The 11,610-nt window shown below is 29.1% G+C and overlaps 1 protein-coding gene across 1 annotated transcript; it reads right to left on the bottom strand.

The window, feature by feature from the left end:
* Nucleotides 1-275: 275 nt before the first annotated feature.
* On the bottom strand, nucleotides 276-6,448 carry LOC114188049 (putative magnesium transporter NIPA4). Its single transcript, XM_028076540.2, has 9 exons — nucleotides 5,882-6,448; nucleotides 4,959-5,015; nucleotides 4,366-4,456; nucleotides 4,134-4,294; nucleotides 3,916-4,043; nucleotides 3,682-3,819; nucleotides 1,808-1,900; nucleotides 745-850; nucleotides 276-642 (listed from the first exon to the last, which is right to left on the bottom strand). Exons 1-9 carry the CDS (start codon nucleotides 6,036-6,038, stop codon nucleotides 533-535), a joined length of 1,041 nt encoding a protein of 346 aa, XP_027932341.1. The 5' UTR covers nucleotides 6,039-6,448; the 3' UTR covers nucleotides 276-532.
* Nucleotides 6,449-11,610: the final 5,162 nt, after the last annotated feature.

The following is an 11,610-nucleotide window of genomic DNA, read 5'->3' as shown; positions in this document are numbered from 1 at the left end:
CAATTACGCTACGCCTTAGTGTTACTAATCAAATAATTATTTACTAATTTGCGTTTCCAGCTCCTCTTTTTAACCTCTGTTGAGGTTACTCTGAAATTTCTTTTAGTTTCTTCAATAGTCAAGAAACTCCCATTTGTGGCAATAACGAAATAAAAATAGAATGCAAGTCTGTAAAGAAAAAAAGAATGAGGCAGAGAATGCATTGGAGGTGGAATCTACAAGGCCGATTTCCATATTTAGGATACGGAGTTGAAATGGCAGCAGAGAGTGTGGAGTTAAAAATTTGATGATGAATATTTTCATTTAACTGAGGTACACTATATATAATGAATGTGCAGAAAATTACATTGGGCTTTGTCTCGGGTAGGGAAGGCAAGATCAGACATCCTTGGACTCCAACTGTCTGTATCAGGAAAAAAATATGACGGGGAGGGAAATAATGAGAGTAAAATACAGACGACGAACTTGGCAAAATCCCTCCCCACTGCCTCAAGCTCTTTTAGAAAATCAACATCTTTTACAAGAAATAGTATCATGTTGATCTCATCGATTCTTGCCGTCTAAGAGGAATGCCTTCACCACCATCAAACCCATCCTCTTCTGAATGCTTACCAAGTCTAATAGATGGAGATGTCTGTAAACCTGCACATCAACTTATTATTAATTAAATACGTCTCAAGATACGTATGAGCAGCAGTGTCGTTAATAATATCAAATTCATACTGTAAAATCGCTACATCATACCATCAGCCATATCCTTAGTTTTGTGCAGAAGAAAAGTTCCTGAAAGAATGGTCACAAACCCACATATTTCTGTGATAACTTGCGTTGGACTTTGCCTATCCCAGTCCTGACATCAAAGGTTAACTTTCAAAATATGCCACACTTGACAGACATTCAATGTGCAAGAAACAATTTAACTGCTGTCTCCAACATTAGATGCATGACAATTAAATTGATGAAATTAAATATTTGCATCTCCGTAGGGAAACAACAAAAGTTGCTTCACAACCTATTGAATCTACACTCGCGTTTATTCATAAAACAATCTACCTCGCACTTCATTTGTAAGCATTTTATCACAGAGGTATAGGCAAATAAAACTAGGTTGACATGGCTATTTATAAGCAACAACCAGCATGAATATCATGTGAAAACACCAAAACAAAATGATATTAAGCCTTATCCTAACAAACTAACAGCAACAATCCATCCTTTCCCCATTAACGGATTGGTTACACACTCCCTCCAACCAATGTCATAATACTTTACCATAAATCATATCTATATTATTGACTCTCAAATCCTTCGTAAAGGTTCCACCACAGTTCCTCCTGGTCACTCTGCATTTGGAAAGGAGATCGGGCTTTCCCACCAATTGATCCATTATCCTAATTGAGACTTCTACAAGATTCCTTAGTACATGAATAAACCTTAACAAACTAACAAGTAGTCTAATGACAATTGACAAAAGTATAGCATACATCTAAATAATCAGAGGGCTGGAATGTCACCAACTTTCAAGGAGCAAATAAAAAAGAATTTTTAAGTCTGATCTTCTCTGCCTCTATTATTAATATCTTTCATAATGTTGCGCTCTATTTTACAGTCTCAATGAAAACAATGGAATTTTAAACAAACATTAAAGTTAAGAAAGAAAGATACTTAAAACTTATATCCTGAAGGAAGCTTTAAAACACATTAAACAATATAAAACCAATACTGATTATTTTAATACAATTGATAGGATCTTAAAGCAAAGCAATGTAGTGCCGTCCAAGAATACCTGTTAGACAACAAAACTTACCTTAAACATAATAACACTAGCCACAATGGTGAATGTGGTGAACATGACATAATATATAGGAGATACCACAGCCGTATTAAAAGTATCCAGTGCCTGATTGCAGAAATGGAAAAAAAAAAGACATATATCAAAAGAATGATAAAGCAGGAAGTATTCAGCATACCCCAAAGCATGTGACGAAGGTGCATAATTTTATTAAGCAGCAGAACCATGACAAAATACATCCAGGACCATGAAAACATAGTTTTATCCTAATACTGCAAATTCAAACGTTAAATCCATAGAGAAAATGAACTTATTCTTATAATAAACACTCAGATACCTAACCAAAAGTTGTCAAACTCAAGACTCTACATAAACTCGTGAAGCTTCTAAAGACTCAACTCGTAAAAGTTTTACCTAATATAAAAAGATGATATTGAAAAAACAATTAATGACATATTCCCATAACATAATAGTCTTAGGGAAAAATCAACATTTCAACTTTAAAATAAACCAAAATAGCATTTACAAAAATAAAGTGAGATAGAACATTAGTACTAAATGAGATCAAACCATTTAAATGACCAAACAATAAATTGCACAAAAAATTAATAAAGTGAACATTTTAAAAAGGAGTTAATTTCATCAAATCATTGACCTTGGTAAAACACTATAGCTATGGGGTCAAAGGGGATAGGGTGGGGGTAAAAAATTACATGAGTTTCCTTAACCCAAGTTCGTAGTGACTCAAGTTTACATGAGTTTAACAAACCGTCCAGAATTTATCTAGAATAGAGTTTGTAGTAAGTTAATACATTTTCTCTACCTAGAGTCAAAAAATCACTGATTCTAAGTGTTATCTCGAGTTTGACAACCATGCATTAACCTTCCTTTATGTGCATTTGTTATTTCTAATAAATTCCAGCCAATAATATAGAGTGTGTTGTTGACAATTATTCCAGTCTTAAATTATAAAATTCATCACACTTGCGTTCTCAGACCTTCTTCCTATGTTATTACCCAACTTCAGCCTTTTGAATATTGATCAACATCTCAATTTCAATTCACTAATTTACTGATTCAAGAAAAAAAATAGACTAAAGACTTGTTCCTCATTCCTAATGATGCAAAACACAAGATTTGAAGGAATTTATAGCGGAACTACCATGGCAAAATATTTTCAGTGAGCAATGGTTAATGCATTCACTATTTCTACTCTCCAGATTAATATTTTCCTTCCTTTTTGTACTAATTAAAATTCCTTTTTGTCTTAATAAAGTTATTCTGCGCAAAACCACTCATTCTTATTATATTTTTACTAAAAATATGATAGATACATGTTATATTCTCCCTCGTGTTATATTCTCACACGGAAAAGCCAAAGTTTCTATGTGCATAACTATTCTAACTGCATATGTGGGATCCACTACAAAATGAAAGTGATTTTGAATTTCCAACAGTCCCCATGCCATGCCACATGGGTGAAACTTGGAACTTTAGCTTCAGGGTTTTCCAAAAAATACTAAAAGATGATGAATTCTCGGCCAACTGACAAATGAGAGTCACACTGCTCCTTTTTACCTTGTTGATCTTCCTCATTTAGCTGTCAATTTTGAAGTCAAATTTGGGGACTTTGTTTATCATTTAAATGCAAGCACTTCACATTTTTGGGGACTTTCTTTATCATTTAAATGCAAGCATTTTATATATTTCCCTTGTTTACAGATTTGATACTATGTGACCAACTATGTTCTTTATTTCTAAACCATGGGACAAAATTTCCAATCAACCACAGTAGTTTACTTAAAGATCACAAGGTCATATGTGATGGTAACATGTTAAAAGTTAAAAGACTTGCACAACAAATTATGGTTCACGAAAAACAATCGTACCTTATTTAAATAATTCATTTGGGTAAGAACACAAACAGTTACAACTAGAGTGAATGCCCAAGTTTGAGGGAATATTAGCTGATTCATCCCAGACAGGGTTAACTTAATGGCAATTCCAAGAGCCTTAACACTCATAACCTGTTAGAAAGGAAAACCTTACAATACAAATACAGGGGGGAAATAACAAAGAAAAAACGACTATTAGAAAGTCATCAACGAGATAATGACACATACCGTAAGAGAACCTACAAGGGAACAAACACCAATATAAACCATTATGTGTGTCTGCCCATAGAGAGGAATGAAGTGGAAGATAAGGATAAAAGTAGCTGTTATAACTGAAGCCGCATACAAGAGAAAAGCTGCAGAAGAATGATCATGTTCTTGGTTAGTCATTCAATACAACATTTATTGAGTACAGGGAGTGGTATACAACATAGGAACATGGCTACCTGGCTCCATAGCAAGATCCCACACTTCTGTCACAGATTCAATTTCCCGTTCTTGAGGTGCATGCAAAACAATTGTTGTAGATCCCACAACACACAAAACACAACCAAGAATTCCAAAAATATGTAGCCTCTCCCGTAAAATAATATGAGCAAGAGCAGCACTGCAAGAAAATGTTACGAGTCAGAATATACCAATAGTCAAGCAAGAATTTGAAGCTAAGTGGTATCATGCCTGATAATAATGCTGAGAGCACCAAGTGGAGTGACCAATATAGCTGGAGCAAATGCATAAGCTGCAAAATTGGCAATCTCTCCTACAATCACTGTTGAAATTACAGATGTGTTAGAAAAGAAATTGAATCTGCTTAATATAATAAACAACTCGTGTCAATAAATTGTTCATGGAAATTTCGTTAACATCTTTAAACGGCCTGTTGTCCACGTTGAACAATTCCCTTGGAAAATGAGTGAAGAAAATAAAAAGAAAAAGTTAGACTGAATAGATGAAAGGTACAAACTTTAGCAACCTTTATTTATTTTTGTGCTTAAATTTGGGTTATAAGTTCCGGAAAATGGAACACAGAGAGATGAAGGGGAAAACACGTATATGAATGATCTTTGGATCAGTTAAGGTTCTGCATAGAACTGAATCTATATTTATTAAGCATAGTGATTACATTACTTTCTGCATTTCTAAAATAACTGCAAACTCAACAAAACTATAAAAAAAAGGTGGGAACTCGAGGGATACGCTTAGGAAAGGAAAAATCAATACATTCAAGTCACTGGTCCTATCAAAACCAAACAGAATAATGTATCACTCACTTGTTATCATTCCCACCCACCAAAGTGGCTCGTACAAGTAAGAATAACCTCCACTTCCTGTCAGATAAAATTGTATACTCAGTCACTATTGCACATGACACACAAAGGAGACCATGAAGCAAAATAATAGAACCTAGTAACAGCACGATAACATAAGTGCACTGACTTGTACTATATCCATCCTAACAGAAAGAGCAAATGCCAGAGAAAAAGAAACATTATACAACAACTATTTGTAGATTAAATAATTCAAAGAAAACGATAAGCATGTAAGTAAACAAACAAATCTAACGGTGAGTCAATCGAGTTGACAAGCCACCATTTCATTTAAATATTAAAAAAAAAATGTATCTTCAGGAGAAGAGTAAAAGATTTCCCTACACATGAGTAGCAAGGGAACAACATGTAAACGTTTAAATAGCAACCAGTTTTTCCACCACGTTTCCAACATTTAACGCAGGAACTCAGGTCACACAAACTCCATTTTCTGAGTGTCGGTGAACGCACCGCGAAAACAATCTAGATCTCTCTTCACTTCATCCCCAGGGGCACAAGAAAATAATTGTTGAAACGAGATAAAAAAAAAAAAAAAAAAAAACTGTTCCCATTCCCTGCAAGCACGTCAGAATAATTTAAAAATATCACCTAGTCTGCTTATTCCACACAGCGCATCGAGTTTAAACATGAGAGATTTCAGACAATTGAACTCAGGTAGCCAAGAGAAATGAAGAAAAACCTACAGATCCCCAGAAAATTTAACCTAGACCGTTCCATACACTAAACCAAACAAGTGGAGAAAAACTAAATAGGCAGAGATCAGTGAAGCATGAGAAATAAACAGCAGTTAAAATCAAAGGCAGTAGCGAGTAAAAGAACTAGAAAACCAAAATGAAATGCAATCGACGGTGAAGAATGAAGGATACCGGCCCTGAGTCCACTGGCACCAGCCTTCTTCAAACCCTTCTTTTTGACAATGAAGCTGGCACCGATGAAGAAGCTGGAGGAGAGAGCGAGGCATAAACCCTTTATGTTGTCGGAGGACATGCCCTCGCGCCAGCTGGAACCCGAAGAACTCGCCATGGCGGACGCAAGAAGAAGCGAACCAAAACCCTAGCCGTGGGTGCAGAGCGAGATCTCGGGCGGAGAAACGAAACAATCAAGAATCTAACCCTGAATAGGGTTTTCGGTGGTGGATACAGCTGTCACAAAGGTTCTCTCCCTCTGGATCGGAAATGCTTTGCAATTGCAATTGCATAAGCATAATACATTGAGAAAGGGAGAGAAAAATTGGAAGAAATTTAGAGAAGATAAATAAAAAGTAGACACAGTTTTTACAGTGTGAGTGAGACTGCTAACAAGGTCGTCGACTGCAACACTCCATTGTTGATTCGCTGCTAATCTTTACTTCATCGGGAATTACTCTCTTTCTCTCTCAACTTCTCTTCTTTTCTTCCTACCCTCCTTTTTCTTCCCCCTTTTTTTTTTCTTTATCTATCACCATTAATATGAATATCTTTATTCTTATTATTCTTTTTATTATTATGGTTGCGATGTCATCTTTAGAACAACCAACACAATACCATTCATTTCCGCTCAAAAATCATACACTTTTCATTTACGCCTTTTTCTCATTTTTCTGTTTAAATTTAAAAACGATAAGAACTATATTAATAAATAATTATTTTTCTCCATAGTTTTTGCTGATAAAAACAATTATGGACTGTAAGAAAAAAGTTCCTAAGGATCTAAAATTTTTTTTGCCGTCTTTGCTTATTTTAGAATCCAAAATTGTCGATCAAATCCATGCTGATTTTTTTCTTATGTTTTAATTCAGTAACGTCGATGACAAAATGAAGTGGACTTTTTGACTTAAATGAGTAAGCAAAAGGCTAAAATGACAAGGTAACAAGTTCTTGGTGCACCAGTATTTTTCCCACGTCTTTAATTACATTATTAAAGTTTTTTTATATAAATGTTTATCAATAATTACGAGATATCACCTTCACTTTTTTTGAAATAATAAATGATGTTTATTTTTTGGATGATGAATATGAAAAATTGACTGACACGTGGGTGTTGATTTCATCTGCTGTACCCTCCACCACACAAAATGTAACTTATTATTTGACACTTTGGTTATGTTATTAAATATTCTAGTACCTCGTATTTGTTATACTTCAATTTTACACGTAATACCTTGTTATAGTAATGAAGACTGAACAACAATGTAGGATTACGTTTTGGTTGAATAACTCCAAATTATTAAATTTAATGACCAAGATGATAATATGGGTGCATTACAAAGTTAAGGAAAATTTTAATTTTAACAATACCAATATTTAAATATTTAACAATAGATGATGTACAACTTGACCAAAATGAAAAAAAAAAATTAAGAATAAAAAGTGGATCACACTTTTTCCTTACAATAATGTTGATTTGTGTTGGGGGAGTCGTTTTCTTGCCACTCAAAACCTTGTCATCACATATGCATCATGTTCTACAAAACCTTGACAGACTAAGATAAACACTCACAATTATGGCAATGGGGTGAGATTTGTTGTTTGGTGTAATAGTGTTTTTTGTGACGTTTTTTCGTGTACACTTTTCATGAGAAGCATTTTAATCCCTGAGTAAGTATCGTTCTAGCTGTACGTACGATTAGATAACTGTATTGTTTAAAAAATTATTATATACGTTAAATTTTACATTTTTATCAATTATGATATTAACAATGAAGTCATATATATATATATATATATATATATATATATATATATATATATATATATACTCTTATATTTTATTAGTTAATGTATTAAAGTATTTTATTAGTTAATGTATTAAAGTGATGTGATTAATTATATAAGAATATATATATGTCACATAAATATTAATATTTTAGATACTCGTAATATTATATTTTGATGGAAATTATAAATTAAAAATATTCTCGCAATATTATATTTTGATGAAAATTATAAATAAATAATATTGACTTTTAAATAATAGTAAAAATAATAGTAACTGACAAAGGTTATATAAAGAAGTTACGATGGTTTATGTTCATTTCACTCTCTGTCCATCAAAAAAGATAATTAAGAAGAGACTTAGGGTTTGTTCTTTTGAATGGTTTGTACTGTTTACATTGATTCAAGCGGACGAATATAAGAGTTATAATGCATTCTCATCTAAAGATTTGAAAAGAAATGCGAGAAGTGATTTTTGAGATAAACTCCATTGTGAATTTTTTGGGTAGATGAACAAATTTGTGAATATTTGAAACCTATTCACTAAATTGTCGTTGATTGTATTTTTGTATTTGATTATTAAATGAACATGATAATTCCTTATTCAAAGTTCTCTTTGTCATGAATATTGAGTTTGGGTATAATATATATATATATATATATATATATATCATAATAATTATAATAACCATAATATATTGTATAAAATATTAATAACAATACATTATGTATATATAGTTATAATAATAACAAGATTTTATAAAATCGGCTATCTCTGTTTTTTTCTTCTTTTTTATTTAATAATGGTTATTCTTTCATCTGTTCTGATATATTTTACTTTATTTTTAATAAATATAATTTTAGTTTATATATTAACTTAATAACATTACAATATTATCACCTACTAATATAATATCACACATATCTTACAAATGTATATATACAGGCATTATAGCGCGTGTGTTTACGCTAATAACAATAAAGATAATTCATCTTTTTGTGTTCACATCTTATAATACCCATTTTACCTTTAATTATTGAAAAAAATAACTATTTTATAAATAATTTACTTTTAATCATTTTTATAGAAATCTTTTTTATCTTAAATCATTATTTAATTTTTTTTACAATTTTTTTTTTATTTTATATTTAACAATTATTTAAAAAATTCTATATTTTATCTTAACTTAAATTTCTTGAAAGTTAAAAAATGTGAACACACATGCGCCATAACGTTTGTGTGTTCGCTAGTATTTTTTTTTTTAAAGTTGTGTATAATATTAATTTTTTTTTGTACTTGCTTAAAACATTTATTTTTATAAAGTATAAAAAATATGACTTTTTATATTATTTCTTATTTTTCTTTTCAATTAAAACGTACAATATTTTTTTTAAAACCTTTTTATATTATAATATAACATCTTACTTATCGTCCTCACACATCTTTTATTTACTTATCGTCCTCAACATTTTAATTAAGTTTGAATTCTAAAAAGGACATATAAACAAATCAATAAAGAAATACGAATCTTGGACGATGATAAGTGCATTAGTGTTTCATGTGAGACATCCATAAATGATATTCATAGGTTTACTCGACTGATTTTCAAAGATAATAGATAAATAAAAATCACTTAATAATTCTTCTATTTGATTCATTCACATCCAATTTTTTAAAATTTAATAAATAATTAAATTATAAAAGTAAAAATAAAATTATAAAATATAAACACAAAAGAAATTTTTCTTTTTATATATAGTTATAAATAATAATAATAATATTATTATTATTATTATTATTATATATATAATATTAATAAGCGTATTATATATATATATATATATATTAATAACAAATAATAATAATATATTAATTTTTAAAATAAGGATAAAATAGTAATTTCATGTTTTAATTTATTAAAAAAAATTATCTATGGTAACAATCAATTCATTCACAAACTCTCAAAAATTTCATCTTCAAATTCACTCACTTTCATTTCTAATTTTCTTCAAACAAACACACAAAATTATCCACTAATATTCATTTATATTCATTCAAATCTATTTTCACACTCTCCTCTGAATCCATTTCTGTAAAAAAACACACCCTTAGAATATTCTACACTTAAAAAACTAGATACCAGAATTATCGATGTATTCTCGGTGTCAGAGGTTAATCCATATATGTGTCCGTGGTTAATCCATATATGTTTTTGCATTTAGTTCTCTAGGTCATGGAAATGGTTTAAATTAACTTTAAGTTTTATTACTCTTTCTATGTTTTCATAAACCAGCATACAATACTTTTTTTTTTTGGTATTTTTATCATGTGCAGGAGTTTTTTATTTTTTAATAAAACTAAAGTATAATTGGAAAATTTCGAAAAGTAGGGCTGATAAAAAATTATGTATGTATTTTTTTTAAAGACGGACTATATTAATGTTATTTATTCAAATAAAAAAATGTTATTAAAAATTTAAATTGAATATAAATTTTTAATCTAAAAAATTAATTCAAATTAATCAACAAATTGAATAACTCATTCCCAATAATTCAATAAATTAAATAGTCAAATACAAATTTTTAAATATTAAATTCAAGATATACCGAATTGGTGAGGAAATTCGATCAAACCCGACCGATTTTTACCCCTAACTGAAAGTACACAAGATATTTTTATATTTGAACATGTTTTTTAATAACATTTTTTATGTACTTCTTTTATTTAGTTTTAGTTCGTATTTGATTTTGCTTTATCTTAAATCCTATTTTTCATTTATTTAGAAATGTGATATACATAAATATTTTTATCTTGTTGTGTGCATATCTATTTCTAATTACATTTTTAATAAATAACTAATTTTTAAATTAATATAATTATTTTTATTATTTTATATTTAAGTGATGGTTTTTTTTCATTATTTTTAATTTGATTGTTTTTAAAATTTATTATTTTTTAAAACTAAATTAACTCTTTATAATTAGGGAAACACACGTGTGTTATCTTTTATTGTAAATAATTATTTTAATTAAATTAAAATAAATAATGATTTAGAAAAATGAAATGATTATTTTAATTTAAAACATAATTAAACTTAAAAATGGTCATTTAAATGAAAAATATAAAATTATACTTTTTTCAGTTTAAATTTAAAAATAACTGTTACTTAAAAGGATAAAATTTAGAATATATTTTGTAATATAACTATGCATTACATCGTTATTCAATAACACTAGCGTACATATAGACGTTATCGCAATGTACGTATTTTTTATATATGAATGATAGTAAGTTAGTAGATAATAATAATATAATATTATTAAGTTAATATATAAAATAAATTTGTATTTATTAAAAATAAATTGAAATGAATAGAAAAATTAATTGTTGATGAATAAAAAAAATATAAAAAATAGGTAAAAATAACCATTAATTTTAAAAAAATTAATAAATAATTATATTATAAATGATAGAATTGATATTATAAAATATGGACACAAAATAAGAAATTTATTTATATATTGTTATAGATAAAAAATGAATATAACTGTACTGCTTTATGTTCATTCTCCAGAGTTAAAATTTACTTTATATATTCGATTTATATATGTGAAAAAAAAAAACGATTGCATTTATATGTTGTACTTCTCTTTCATAATTACAATTAACACAATATTATTATACAGCGTTATGAATTAAAATAAAATAACGTATCTTATATCTCGTCATTAATTAAATTATCGTTAGGATAAAAGGAATTTTTAAGTCTTAAGTATCCAATTAGAGTTGTACATGTTTATGATTAATTCTTGGTTAACAGCCGTCTAACGTAAAAGTAGAAGGATACAAATTTACATCACACAAAATATTTGATGAAAAATTACATCAAATCATTATTTGA

Source organism: Vigna unguiculata, chromosome 6 (genome assembly GCF_037176805.1).
Source record: "Vigna unguiculata cultivar grain cowpea cultivar isolate G323 ecotype 2 chromosome 6, ASM3717680v1, whole genome shotgun sequence".
NCBI lineage: Eukaryota > Viridiplantae > Streptophyta > Magnoliopsida > Fabales > Fabaceae > Vigna > Vigna unguiculata.
This window is presented reverse-complemented; position numbering and strand designations above follow the sequence as displayed.